The sequence below is a fragment of the Ictidomys tridecemlineatus genome, chromosome 14, assembly GCF_052094955.1.
Source record: "Ictidomys tridecemlineatus isolate mIctTri1 chromosome 14, mIctTri1.hap1, whole genome shotgun sequence".
In the NCBI taxonomy this organism is placed as follows: domain Eukaryota; kingdom Metazoa; phylum Chordata; class Mammalia; order Rodentia; family Sciuridae; genus Ictidomys; species Ictidomys tridecemlineatus.
Genome location: NC_135490.1, coordinates 15867085 through 15882196, shown reverse-complemented (window position 1 = coordinate 15882196; position 15112 = coordinate 15867085). Strand labels below are relative to the sequence as shown.

The following is a 15112-nucleotide window of genomic DNA, read 5'->3' as shown; positions in this document are numbered from 1 at the left end:
GGAAAATTAAATTCCCAGAGTCATTTCTATGTTCAATTTGTTAACATATTATTTTGATTAATGTATATTAAGAAAGTCTAACCTCAGAGATATTTTAGCAACTAATATGTAGTTTAATATTCTTTTATATTTGATATCAAAATAAAACAAATGGAAGTTTCTTGAAGTTTGCTGCAATCTAGAAATCTATCAGTGTACTTTTTACCCTCTTACATTAAAATCTTCAGAAAAGTCTTCTAAGTTTTGGGAAGCTCTCAAAGTTTTGATCAGAGAATATAAGTTTTCCAGAATTTAAAGTTTTGATCAAAAGCTTAAATTTAATCATTGGCTCCAAATAATATTGTCAGTTGTTTTCCTTAAATGATAGGCTTGTAACCAACAGTTTGCCATTGTTGCAAGGCAAAATGACATTCCCCGAGGACAAGCAGAAGTTTACAGCCCCAACTCAAATGACAAGAGTGCTTCTCCTGAAGACAAGGATCAGGAGCACACATGGTTTGTTCCCATTTGCTCATAGGTAAAATTAAAACAACGTAAATTCAGATTTCAAAATGTAATAAAATTAATTTGAGGTGGCTCCACCAAGGTCATTTTAAAATGAACTGGCCTTTTTACTTTGAGTGCCTGGCAATGAAGAATATGACAACAACTAGAACAGTCTGAAGCCACTGCCTTGATTTCTATTACGACGCCCACCACTATTGTCACACAGTACAGCATCAACACAGTGAACAGGAAAACACTGTGGTAGCAGTCGACGTTTTCAAGATAAGTTTTCATCCTCACACAACTCCTGAAAGAAGCCAGCTCCACAGGCCACGTTTTGAGAATCTCTGACTGGAGTCACAAACCACAGCTTGGGCTTTCTGAAGAGGGTTACCTCATGAACCAATGAGCACAAAGTCATGTTCGTAAAATGCTGATTAAATGGCCTTGCAGCACAAATTACCACAGTCTCTAAATCAGGGAGTCCAAAGTTTCCACAACAAACCAGACAGCGAATATTTAAGACATGCAGGCTATCCCATCTCACACACTGCCTTGCTGGTAACCTTGAGAGACATAAAGCCATTCCCAGCTGGTGTGAACTGGGCCCATGCACAGTAGCTTGCAAGCCCTTGCTCTATCCCACTGTCTTTAACCTGCTCCACTCTGCAAGTACCTTTTACTGTGAACTAGGGCACTCTGAAGGGGGTGAGTGATGTTGATAAAAGTCATTACGTCATCATAATTGTAAGTTACAAGGTTAAAAAATTATTAAACAGTACTCCTAAATGGGTATGGTTTCTTTTCAGGGTGAGAAAATACCCTTACCGTGGCCTAAGGGTGACGTTAAATAATTCTGTACATATTAAAACCACTGAATTTTATACTTTAAAAAAAATCACTATAGTATTAGAGCTTTGACACAATTTTTTTTAATTTGAACTTCATAGATTTTAAACTCACAGCATGCACGGATGAAAATCACTACAGCAAGAAAACATTTTTAAGTAGAGCAGGTCAATCTCTACCTTGTCACATATTCCACTCAATTTACAATTTCCCATTTTCCACTGCTCTTCCAACAGGGTGGTCTGGCAGACTTGCTGTCACTGAACAGAGCAAGGCTACTGCACACCAGTTGGGCAGAGCCCATAAATACTCCCAACCACACCAACTTGAAGGGGCTGTCCCCAACAATGTCTCTTCAAGTACACCTTGCACTTCATCAGTGAGAACCTGCCAGCTGCCCTTGCAAGGGGCTGTGATTTGGGGAAAAGAGAAGCAGGATATCCCAGATTGCCTTTCAGTTAGATATAACTATGTGAAAATTCTATTCAATACACATGTCAACTCATATATTCACCACTGAGATCATAGAAGAAGCTCAGAGTACAAAATGGAGGTCTACCAAACCCATGCTATCTTATTTTACTGCAAATACTAATAATACTTTTTAAAATCTATGTCAAATACTAAACCATAGTCAATTGCAAAACAACTAGCATACAAAAACTGAACCAGGCCAATCAAGACATATTGTAACCCCCTTAAACATTAAGTCACTTTAATTTTCCAACAGAAAATACTTCAATTACAATGAATTGCCTAATTGTGCTGAAATCTTCATGAGAAAGCATGTAAATTGTTTTTATCCAGAATCTACCTGTGTGAAGTTAAAAAAATCAGCCAGTTTTGTGAAAAACTAAATATTTAATTACCTACAGCATATCTGTAACAAGTAAACTTACAGGAGAAGTTTCATGTAAAGAACATCATTACAAATTGCCCTTTTCCTCCTGTTTACACCAAGAACTATATTAGTTATAATCAAGTCTCTTGTTTTTATGATTAAATATATATCTAACCCAGGAGTTGTTTCCACTTAATCCTTCTCTCTCTATAATGGCCCTCTTGTAGTAAAAAACAAATGTCAAAGAACGAACTTTCTTCACAGTGAAACTGCCACTTTTTGCTCATTTCTTAGGGCAAGTTCATGGCATATATTCAGCTACTCCATAAAAACAACATAATTACACCAGATAGATAGTAATGGACTGATTTTGTCCAAACACAAGAAGTTGATCCTAATTAGCATATATGAAGAATTTACTCCTCAAATCCATGCCTATTTCTCATCTCATCCTACATATTTGCCTCTTCCTTCTACTAGCTTGCCCAGCACAGTTAATTTCACTTTTTCTCACATGCACTAGAGGATGTAATTTTTAAAATCCATGTGCATGAAATATCTCTGGATCTTTAGAAAATCTTCAGCCAGAAGGAGAAGATAAAGAACAAAGTGAGGGCAAATGATTCCATCCCTAGACGGTTTCATTCTCTCCTATTTCACAACTCACGATGCTATTAGAACAAAACAGAAAATGCTCCTCCCAAACCAACACCTGGCAGTGTGGGAGCCTACAAACTCACCAGCAGCAACAGAGAAACCACCGAATAGCCATCACAGCCCCTAGGGTGCGTCGAGGCCATACTTCCTCTCCTAGGTCCCTTCCCAGAACTCCGGTCCCAGGACTCCAGGGTCTGTATCTATACAGCCTTCCAAGGCCCCAGCTCCCTGTGAGGTCATGTTACTATGACCTCACATTCTCAGCAGAGTGTTTACTGTTTGGGTTTCTGTAATGTTTTTACAGCCCCAATAAAAAACAGAATCCAGAACACAAGAGCCAGTGTCTATCAAGGGAATGAAAAACAATGCAGCCCAGCCCTGTGCACACTTGATAAAGCAGACTGGATGACCCCTCTCAGAGGGGACAACACCCCCTTCTGTTCCCCTGAATACACAAGACACTGTCCCTCTAGTCTGCTGAGTATTACTAGTTGCTTTTAGTTTAGATGTCCCCTTCTTTACTAGAGTTCAATTTTATTTCCCCTATTTTTTGTATTTATCAAATTCTCATAAAGTGTAATCCCTACCATCACTTAAGCAAAAAAGAATTTTCCCCAAAATTCTCCTTGTGTTCTAGGAAATGCTCTAGTGGAGCCTGGACTTTGTACTTCCAAGTAAAAGTGGTGACGCTCATCCAAACACTCCATCATCAAATGGGGGTCAGATCTGGAGTCTGATCATGAGGCTTCCTCCTTAAAGACCTCTATCATATCAGATTACCACAGTTTCCAGATAAATACCCAGTTATTTGAATTTCAGAGAAGCAAAAAAGAGTTCTCAACAAAAAATACTGCATGAAATACATTATGCTAAAAAATTATTCACCGTTTATCTGAAATTCAAGTTTAACTGAGCATCCTATATTTTAATCTGGCAACCTTATCTCCTGAAATGTTTGTTCTAAATGTAAAGAATGCCAGTGAAGGTGTTCCCTGTAGACGGGTACCCTGTTTCACTGATTCCTTCAGTGTTTGTTCTGACTTGCTTCTGTGAAACATTTTGTACCTCTACTTTTTCACTGGTACTGGTGCCTATAATCTACCGATCCTCCTCTAACATCCTCTTGCATATAAAAGGAAAGCTCTTTTCTTGGCATTTTCACTTCTCCCAGCCTGCCTACTGCCACCATAAATGTGATGACATACCAACTTCACCAAACTCCTGCTCAATATAAAACTTCGTACTCTGCGGCACATTATAGGGTCCTATTAAAGCAGACCCCAATTTCTCTTATATCATCCTCCACCATTCCACTCAGGCTTGGGCCAGAGAATCACAAGCTGTTCACATGAGTTTTCCCCATGCTATTCCCTCTGCTGCTCTCAACACCCCACACCACCACAGCAAACTGTGCAAACCCTCACTGACCGTCCAGAGCCCAGAGGTCAACAGCTTAGAGACCCACACTGCAGCCAGCACCTTTATTTTTTTTTCCTACATTCTTATTTTTTTTTCCGACAATTTTTTTTTATTGGTTGTTCACAACATTACAAAGCTCTTGACACATCATATTTCATACATTAGATTGAAGTGGGTTATGAACTCCCAATTTTACCCCAAATGCAGATTGCAGAATCACATTGGTTACACATCCACAATTTTACATAATGCCCAATTAGTACCAGCACCTTTATTATAGTACTTTTAAAAACTCCATCTCCCTCACCTGCCTTGGATTCCAATTTGCATCTAAACCACAAGAACAGGATGAAGTTATTCACCTACCTGTTATAAGAATGTAAGAGCAGAGCATTCTGAGCCTACTTCCTCCATCCTCCTCTAAAGCATTGCTATCAATGACAAATGGCACCAACTTTCTAATTATAAGTAACCCTAGAACATTCTGGATAAACTGACAGTAGTTGGTCACAAAAGGCATGTCTTAGTTCCTACTTTGAACTTTTTTTTTTATTCTTTAATTTTTTACATAATTGTGGTAATAAAACTGCAACAGAAAAAACTAGGCTAACATATCAAAGTTATCTCTAGCCTGCATTTATAAAGTGTACCCTGAGAATTGTACATAGAAAACAACAGTCACCTTCAATTTTATACACAAGCAGGCAAGGGCAAAGGGCAGGTCAGGAGAATCCCAAATGATGTGTAGAAATGACTTCAGCTGTAAGTACAACGACAAGACCAGAGGGAGCAGTGTGACTGCTTTGCTGTTCTTCAGATTGAAGACAGGGACACAGAGCCCCAGAACCAACAGACAAGAAAGCCAGCCTGAAGCCATCATCCTGTCGGCTGGAATGAAGTCAGTCAAGCAGAGTTCCATGTAAGCAAGATACACATACACAGAACCCTGTAGAAGGGGAATCTTGTTGACCATTAGCATCTATGGCTTTCACTTCCCAAACCCTGCAGAGAGGGTACATAACATAACCCTGAAAGAAATGTAAATGAGGAACTAGTCAAAACCACCACCCATGGCACCTTCAGGGTGCCACTCACCTAAAGGCTCTAGCACAGCTTTGGCAAGTCCTGTGCACCAGCTGCCAGATAAGATGGTCCCTAGGGAGCACTTCACAGTCATACAAGTCAGCAGCATGCTCCATTTTATAGATAGGGGAACTGAGGGGAACTGAGGCCAGAAACACGCCATGGAGAGTGGGACTGGGCTGCAGCACCCAAGTCTTCACATGCCCCCTACTGGTCATTCTGCTGCTAGTCAGCTTCTGGGTGGCCCGTCTTTACTGACTGAACAAACGTTTACCAAATTACCTATGACATGAAGGCAATGTTTTAGGTGCTTCAACAAAACAGAATAAAAATGTTTTATAGCAGGGAAGCTAAAAACAATAAGGAATAAATATGTTAGAAGGTAATATTTGCTATGAAAGGAAAACGGAACCAAGAGGGATCAGGAGTCCAGTTTAGGGACAGGGCTGGATACTTTTTTAATACATATCCTCATTGAAAAGACAATGTTTCAGAAAGAGGCAGCTAGCCATGAGAATTGAAAAGCATTCCAGGCAGAGAGAACCACCGAGACAAGGTTCAAAGGCTCAGCACGCAGGCTGGGTGCAAACAAGCCAAGCCAGTGTGCCTGGGCCCAGGAACAGGAGAGTGTTCAGAAAGGGTTTGGGGAAGAGTATTGTGTAGGGTGAAGGTTTCCACATCTTGTCAGTCCACAGAGCCAGTCTATTGGTGACCACACAACTTCTCACACCTTGGCTCAGACAGGAGACTGACATTCATTTTTTCACCACTTAATTTTATATCATGGCAACTAGTGAAAATTCAACTTCATAAAAATATATGACCAAAATGAACAAGACACAATCTAATGCTGAAACAACCTCAGTCATGTGCTACACAATGACCTTGGTCAACGACAAGCTGCACCACATAGCTGGGTGTACAGCAGGCTCTGTCATCTCGGTTTTTTAAAGTACACACTGATGTTCACACCACACAATCCCCCAACAAGATGCTTCTCATAACACATCCCTGTGGTTAAGTGATGCTTGACTGTGCCTTGACTAGTCCTCAATACTACTTCAGTGGACTTTAGTAGATCTATTTCCCTTGAAAGTACAGACACCCTGTGAGTTCACTGCTAAGCCCAGATATGGCCACCCTTAGGAGTCACTTGGTGGTTCAAGGCCCTGGTGCCACTATGAGGACTTTGGTTTTTATTCTGAGTAAAATGGCTAATATCGAAGGCATCTGAGCAGATATTTAAGATTTAATTCGTATTTTTAAGTGTGACCCTTTTGTTGCCTTGAATAGACTGTAGGACAATGGGCCGAAACCATTTGGGAAGCACTGCAAGCAGTTCAACTTCGACATGTTAACTTCAAGATATGCATCAGGTACCCAAATATGTATGTAGCTATGTGAAGCTTTCAGAAGAGACATGTACCAGGGCCTCACTACAGGGTCTCAGTCTGCCAACTGGGGAAGACTCTGGCAACTTCCTAAAACCCAAGATGACTCTGGCATAATGTCAAGATTCTGAGTCACTCCTCTAACCCATAGATAACCAAAGAGGTCTCAGGAGAGGGAAAGGTAATAATGTTCAGGCTGGGTTTTAACATTTCTGCTTGGAGCATGGAGGGGAACGTGCAGGGAGACAGAGATGAAGGTTTAAAAACCAGCTGGAAAGGACACTGAAATAGTGTGGCCAAAACAAAAGACCCTGAAATGAAAGTTGGAGCAAATATAAAGGAAAAGCCTGCTTTGCAGAATATTTAGAAGATTCAAACACATACACACACACACACACACACACACACACACAATTGAGATGTGTGGAGTTGTGTTCAGAGAGAGTAGAAGGCAATCTCTGACATAGAACCTCAGGAGAGTGTGAACCAAAAATCAAGAGGATAAACACTTAAGAAGGGGGGGGGCGCTAGAGTGTGCCCACAAAGAGAAACAGGAGAGAGAAGGAAAAACGACCTTGAGTCTGTTTCAAAGATAGGCTGAGGGCAAGGGGTGCACAGGTTATCCAAGCAGAGCCGACTGGCAGGCAACCATCACACCTGCAGGAACTCTGCAGAGGCAAGGATTCAGTCCACGCTGGGAGACAGAGTACCTAGCTATAGCATTGGACATGACCAAGGAACCCTGACATGTGCCAATACAGAAATGTGTCTAACTCGATCTTCATTCTTCACAATTCACTTCACCAAAGTGAAGTGGGCCTCCACTGGCTGGGGCAATTCTGCATGTGAATGCCTGGTTTGCCAGTAAGTGACACCAATTACGAAGATACTAAACAGAAGTATCTTCTAAAGAGCTCTGGTTAGACTGTCAAAGTTCAAATGCTGGCTCCACTGGTCCCCAGTGTGGGACCTTGGATAAGTTCATCACTTTTCTTCAGGTATAAAATGGAAATAACAGTCCCAACTTCACGAGGTGCTGTCGAGGAGATTAAATGAAAAGATCCAAAATGTAAAATGCTGAGTGCAGTGTCTAGCAAGGAGAAAACAATAAGTGCCAGCTGCCAGCATGAATTTCCATCACTTCTACTCCTCACACCATCAAGACTGTGCTTGGTTATTTTGATCATCACGCGAGATAAAACACCTGCCAGCATTTTAGTAATTATAAACCCCTACACAAATGCTAGTCGGCATTCAGTAGGAATTTCTACTTTATTTACAAGGTCAATTGCTTCACACAAACTCATGTTTAGCATTCTATATCCCCTAGAAGAGGTTGCTTCGTACTTATGGTTGAAAGCTGCTTATAAGAGAAACATTGATGTTCCCAAGTTGCTACTTCCCTATTTAGCACCATGGTCAAAATTCAGCCTTTGCCACTGAAGAACCTCCTGTGAGCCTCACCTGGAGGTCTTGGCCCCTCCCACTCCACATTTTTTAAACCTCTCATTTTCTCCTTCCACTCAGTGCTGCATTCAGTTTTCCAGAAGAGGGCACCAGTGTGCTAGGCAGTGGTGCAGAAACAACAAACTCACCAACTGAGCAAGCCAGGCTGTGTTCGTCTCTGAGGCTCCGACTTCCAATAAATATTTGGATTGGACTTTTCAGCCTCCTAGAGGTGCATACTTCCCTGGGAGTGTGATTTGAATGATGCAGATTTTCATTTTTTTTTCCTTTTCCTATAGACTAAGTTGTACTCTTCTGAGCTCTCAAATGAGAACATTGTTGGTGCAATATGATCAAGTCAACTTTTAAAAAAACATACTACAATGATTTGAAATGCATAATTTGAAAATGAACTATTACCTGATGTCTAGCTTGATAGCTAAAAGGAAAAAAAATGATGCGGAAATGTTTATATAGTCATTACTTGCACAGAAGCCTCTTTGTGCAGAGAGGAATCAGTGAATCCCAGTTCCACTGGCAAGAAAGGGAGCATGAATCATTTGCAGTTTGACTAACTCTCCTGAAATGTTCTTAAGATGTTATTGGATATTCTCTTCTGTCCACATTTGTGTTGGGCTGAAGATGTCTTAGTACAACTCATCAGGCATCAGAAGCTGAGCAGCAGAAGTACGAAGAGGCTAACAGAAAGGGTCCAGCACTGGCCAGCTAAGGAATCTAAGAACTTCAGCATAAAATATCTGCAATGGATCCTCCGCAGGTTTGCAATCCTCACGTGGATAATGGCCACAATTTTATTATTGCAAACAGTTTGTTAAATAGCATACCTATAGGAATCTGCCCTACTTCCTGTATGGCGCAGGTAAACGCAGCATCTAAAGTTAGTCAGGATGGCTTTCTACTCTGCAAGAAGTGCCAAAGAAGTGGCCAAAGTTCTATTTCAAGCTGAACTTTTTGTTGTCCATTTTTAAAATGTATTCTCAATCCCTGCTATAAGTCTCAACTTAGAATCTTTCTTTTTAATGTAACTTTCTTGGAAATATAAACCATTAAGGATAAACAACTAAAAATTAACATACTAAATATTAGTATCCTACCCCTAAATTAAACATTACACACACTCAAATATACACTTGTAAATGCACATTTATTTTGATCAAATAGCCCCCTTTCTGGTTGGAGTCCCAAATGGCATACTAGTCCCCATCTCTATGGTGAACTCTGCCCACTTGCAATTCTTAGAATGCCTTTGCCATCCTGAACAGGCTCTGCTGCACTCCTTGGAGTGCTCAGGACTTCAGGTGAGCTCTGCAATGTCCCTTTCTGGCTGATGCATCCCCTACACACTGTACTCTGCACACTGCCCACGGTTTCTACCACAACAGCCTGAGAGCAGATCCTAATATTGAGTTTCTCCTAAGCCAACTGATTTAATCAATCTGTAACTGAGACTCAAAAAGATTTCTTGGATTTGCTTAAAAATTTTTAGGGCATGTGTGTGTTACTGGGGATGGAACCTGGGACCTTGTGCAGGCTAGGCAAGCACGCTATCACTGAGCTACATCCCCACTTCCCTTAAGTGCAAATTCAGAGGAAGAATTAATATCCTAGCTAGAAGGCAAGCACCAGATCATTCCATCAGGAAATACAATCCTATCCCTGTCTCTTCTAGCTTTCACCTTATCTGGAGGGATCAAAAGGCCCTTATTTAAGATTTAATTCATATTTTTAAATATTCCACCTTAAAATATTCCACCTTATCTGGAAGGATCAAAAGGCCCATTCTGTCCTAGAGCTGTGGGAATAACAAGGCACTTTTCCACTCTTCTTTGTGACTGGGTTTTAAAAAACCTCCATAAATATTTTTGTTATACTATGTAGAAACATTTTTAGAATATTTACTGTGCTTCATACACTATTCTAAGCACTTCACATTAACTCAACCTCATTGTCCCTATGACAGGTACCGTCATTCACATTTTACCAAGAAGGAAACAGAGTGGTTACGAAACTTCACCAAGGTCACAGTGCTAGTAAGTGGTAAAGCTGGGACTAGAGTGCATGCTGGACAGCTACAAAGTGCCAGCTCTTAACACAGCTGGGTGGCCTTTCTCTTATTTACAATAAATAGGTTATACTCCAGGCATGACTTCTGCATATAGACATGTATCTATTTCTTAAGGTACAGTCATATGATTAAATGTGATAGTTTTACTGCACAATTAAATGTACACACCAAATCTGCACAAATATTATATGCTGGGCACACTTCTAAGAGCTAGGAATGCAGCCCCACCCTTCTGAAGTTGTACCTTCTAATAAAAAGAGACAATAAATCAACCAGAAGGTGGTCCTCCTTTTAATCTTTCTATGAGTATTTGTTGAATACAGCTGGCTCGTTCCCATCTACAGGTTTAGTACCCACAGGTTCCATCAACCAGGGACTGAAAATACTCTGGAAGAAAAAACCTGCTTCTTCTCTGAACATGTACAGACTTTTTTTTTTTCTATCATTTCCTAAACAGTGCAGTGAAACAACTTAGCATTTACACTGTATTAGGCATTATAAGTAGAGATGATTTAAAGTACAGGGGAATTTCTGCACAGATTATATGCAAATATTATACCATTTTATATCAGGGACTTAACCACCCTCAGATTTGGGTATCCATGGGGGGTCCTGGAACCAGTCCTCCTAGAACCAGTCTCCCTACCATTATAGGACAACTGTATCTGAATCACAGTTAAAATATTAAAGCATCAACAGACAAGCAAAAGTCTTGCTAACCTTCAGATAGTGATTGGGGTAAATGCCTTAAAGATAAATGCAGCTGGGGAAGGAAGAGGGGAGCCTGGTGGGAGCTGCTATCTCATTCAATGCATGGAGAATGTTCCAATTGACTATAAAACTGAAGAAACTAAGAGTCTTACAAGATACCTCCAGAAGAGTATTTCAAGAAACACAAAGGCGGACCATGTTTGGCAAGTTCAAGGGTCAGCAGAGAATCCTGAACAGCTACAGAGAAGCAAGCAAGGGGCAGAAATGGAGTTGAAGAAGTTGCAGGGTCTTTCAATTCCAAATAAGTCATTTAGAAGCCCCAAAATCAACTGCCAAGACCCCAACATCCATAGTCAGAATAGGCAGCACTTACCAAAGGCGATGTCTTAGGCACACCTTAGCTGCCAGCATTAGTGGGCTCTTCTCAGTACCTCCTCAACTTCTGCACAACTCTTCCCCAATCCTCAGTAGCATCTAAGGACTGAAATCCACCTCTTGCCTAACCACCATGCAGCAGAAAGATCCGTGGCACACTCTCTAGCACTGACCCCAGAGGCTAGTCTGACTACTGTAAGGCTGAATCCACTAATCGCATTTCTATCACAGTGCCTTGTACAAAGGCCAGCTCTTAACAAGTACTCAAAAGTGTCCCAAATCAAATTGCAGCAAACTGAAAAGTTAATGACTATATGTTAAAAATCAACACATTTAAAAACTTCAGTGGATGTATGAAGATAACCATTAGGACGTTTCCTCTCATGAACCTATGTAAGAAGTGGAAAGTTTTGACCAAGTTTTATTGTAATATTCTCATTATGGAATTCTAACCAGTGGGAAAAGCTTGCCAATGAGGTCACTGCACTTTCTCGATGTTTTTCTCAGATTCTAGTTTTTTGTTGTTGTTTGTTTAGTGTTGTTTTGTTTTTAAAGATTATGTCTCCCTAATATTTTACAATGGGGAGCAAATGTAACAGACAGACAATAGCAAAGTAGGCAGAACGTAGGGTGAAGACTGAGAGGAACTTTGATTTTTAATATTTGTATGTAGAAAAGTAAAGGCATGACTACTAAATACAAAGATGAAATACATTAGTTGGTGTTTTGGTTTTTAAGTACCGGGTACTATCCTGAGTACCACAAAAAAGAAAAAAAAATACCATTGCCAATTTCTAAGCTTGGAATGTACCTAGGTACTACTTTTAAACCAATTTCTTCCTATCTCCACTACTGTATTTTAAAATAGTTACCAAATTTTAGGAAACTATATATCATCTTAGTTTGTGTTTTGATTTTTACATGACAACTTCCTAAAATCATACCACCTGCAATGGGAGGGGGAAAGAGACTTCTGTTCACTGCTAACTATAACTCCATTTTAAAGTAGTCTGGCATTTTAAAATGAAAATCATGTGATTAGGGAGGTAGAAAGAATTTAGTGACATAAGCTGGAACAAATTCAGTTATTGGACATGAAACAGGACAATCTGCTCTGAAAACAAACTAAGAATTAAAGGGATCCAGATTTAGTGGTGGTGCTTCCTCCAGGAGGCTCAGAAGGCCTTTAAAATCAGATGGAAGGAAGGGAGATCTCATACTCTGGCTTCCTACCGCATGACAAGCTCTTTACACATAATCATCTCTTTTTAATGACAATCAGAACTTCCTAGCCCAGTTTCTTCATGTAAACTTTTAAAAGGCACCCTCTGGACAGATGAATTACAAAACATATCCCCTTTAATAAACGTTTTAGGGGGGAAAAAAAATCCTTGCCAGGGTTTACATCTGAACAAGCAGAATTCTACTTCTTGACGATCCTTGAGTCAGTCCAGAGAAATTATTCTGTAATTAGGACAATCACCTACCTTTAGGCTGTGTGGCATTAAGAAAGCAAAATGCTAAACTTCCAAGCAGTGAGCACCCAACAGCTCAGTCTGACAGGAAAACAACAGATGACTGGAATAGGAATCCCGATTCCCGATCCAACCCTTTTTGTCCACTGTCCCACTGTCTGGAGCCAGAGCTGACCAGGTAAATAGGCGGCAAAGTCAGCCTTCCCAACGAGCAAGCCCAATCTCAATGAATTTCTTGGTGAGTATTTTTGAAGAAAACTAAAAAGGACAGGGAAAAGGGGTGTCCATCCAAAGGTTCAGAAACCTGGTAGAGATACGGATGGTGTCAGAGGCAGTGCAAACCAGCTTGCACTCCAAAAGGTACTCTTCAGAACCAGACTATGAGCTGCTCACAAAGGGAGCGGCCACCAAGAGAGCCAGAGACACTACTGAACAAGACCCCCCAAACTCCATCCCCTTCACTGGGCATCACAGAGATGAGGCAAAACTATATATACAAATACTTGCTTCATCGATGCCTACACATATTTCTTCCTTCCCATTTCAAAGCTTCTGAAATGAGGATGGTTTCTCATGCAGCAAGCAGCGTAAACCCTGTCAGCCAGGTACCCCTGGATGTTCATTTCCTAGGTGTAAAGGAAAATCTAATCTTGACAATTCATGTTCATAATGTCTTAAAAAGGATTGTGTTATGAGTTGGTATTATGTATGCAAAAAAGCAACTAAAGCAAGTCTTATTTTGTATGTAAGAATCTGGAAGTTTAAGAATTAGCATTAGACACTGTAAGTCTTGAAAAGCATTGCATGATAGTTCATTGGTACCATATTATTTCCTGGTAGTACTTAAATTCTTGATTTATCTACCCATCACCAGCATCTCAGATTTTAAAAATGCTATACCAATTTACTTTTACTAGCTGCTTTAAAATTCCATTTTTTTAATTTACATTTGATTTTTAACAAGACTACTCCATTTTCCTTATTCATTTATGGATTATGATAGTCAAGCAATGGTGGCTTGAAAGTTCTTTGCTTTCTAACCCTGTTTTGGGCATCCTAAGTTATTTTGAAATTCTAGTTTTTATTATTTATTTATAGAGATTTATGGACAATTCCTTGAACATTTAAAAATTCCATTGTAGCCAAATTAGAATAAGTTCAAAAGCAATACTACTATGTGAATTTGGTATCAACATACCTTATATACAATCAGAGATATTATAAATTATTGTATAATGGTGTATTAAGAATTGTAATTCAAAATAACAATAATGAAAAAAAGCAATACTACTGTCCTTAGTACACTAATACATTTGAGATATTAAAATTCTACTTCTCCATTTTCAAAAATAATCAGTTTCTACAACACCACCATTCAAGATTCCTTATCAGAGAAAACAGAAAATTAAGCATGTGAATTAGTTAAGATCAGAATTTATAACCAACATTACTTTTAATTAAAGTCAAATGAAAACTTTGATTTTTCCTAACAAAATGATTGTTGCTTTTCTCACCCTTTGAATAAGTTCTATGGAAATCAAGATTATTTCTCCAGCTAATTCAGATACTGCTGCAGATAAGATGAAGTAGCCATGGTACCTTAAGTCTAAACTTTTGGCCTCTACCCCTCCCTAACAGCCCTACCCCCACTCCTACCACTATATACACACCAAAGCTCAGATCCAGAGAGATTTTGAACTTCTACATCCTTGGCTTGAGACAATTATGTTTTATTTTCATTTGCAATCTAGTCCCTCATCTTGAACTTTATATTGTGAAGAGAGGCAACCAAAAACAAAACCAAGTTTCCTGGAGGACAAATAACCTCCATACTATAAGAAAATACTAAAGGCAAGCAATCCGAGTGTTCTGTAATTCCTCAGCCCCACACTGCAGCAAGAACATGCCAGCCCTCCTCAGGTAAGAGGTCAGACTGAAGGCTAGTCCTTCAGAAGGACGTGTCCTCCTTACCTTGATCAAACCTGGGGGTGGGCTGCTTGTGGTCGGTTCCAGGTTTTGTTTGCTGACCATTTACTTCCACTCTACACAGAGCACAACCTTTACGAAGCACATACTCACGCTTCTGCTCAGCAGTTAGATATACATAATACAATGCTTTTGTACCACAGAAACCTGGCTCAGAAGGGGCCACAGGAAGACTGCAGGTGCCCCAAATCCAACCCATGGCCCCGGCTGAGTAAGCACTAGACTTACTCGAAGAAAAGCACACATTAAGAAGATCTGACCCTCTGTGACTATTTAAAAGGAAGTCACATGCAGGGCCCTATATAAA

At 40.0% G+C, this 15112-nt stretch overlaps 1 protein-coding gene across 7 annotated transcripts in view; it reads right to left on the bottom strand.

The window, feature by feature from the left end:
• Positions 1 to 15112, bottom strand: part of Psd3 (pleckstrin and Sec7 domain containing 3) — a 550748-nt gene that overhangs the window by 227893 nt on the left and 307743 nt on the right. Inside the window, exon 1 of one of the 7 annotated variants that reach the window (XM_040293400.2) lies at positions 2917 to 3048. The exons of the other annotated variants lie outside the window; for them this stretch is intronic. Within the exon in view, the coding sequence (XP_040149334.1) occupies positions 2917 to 2948 (32 nt within the window). The 5' untranslated portion in view covers positions 2949 to 3048. Of the gene's footprint in view, positions 1 to 2916; positions 3049 to 15112 lie in introns of those variants that run through there. 7 annotated transcript variants of the gene reach the window in all.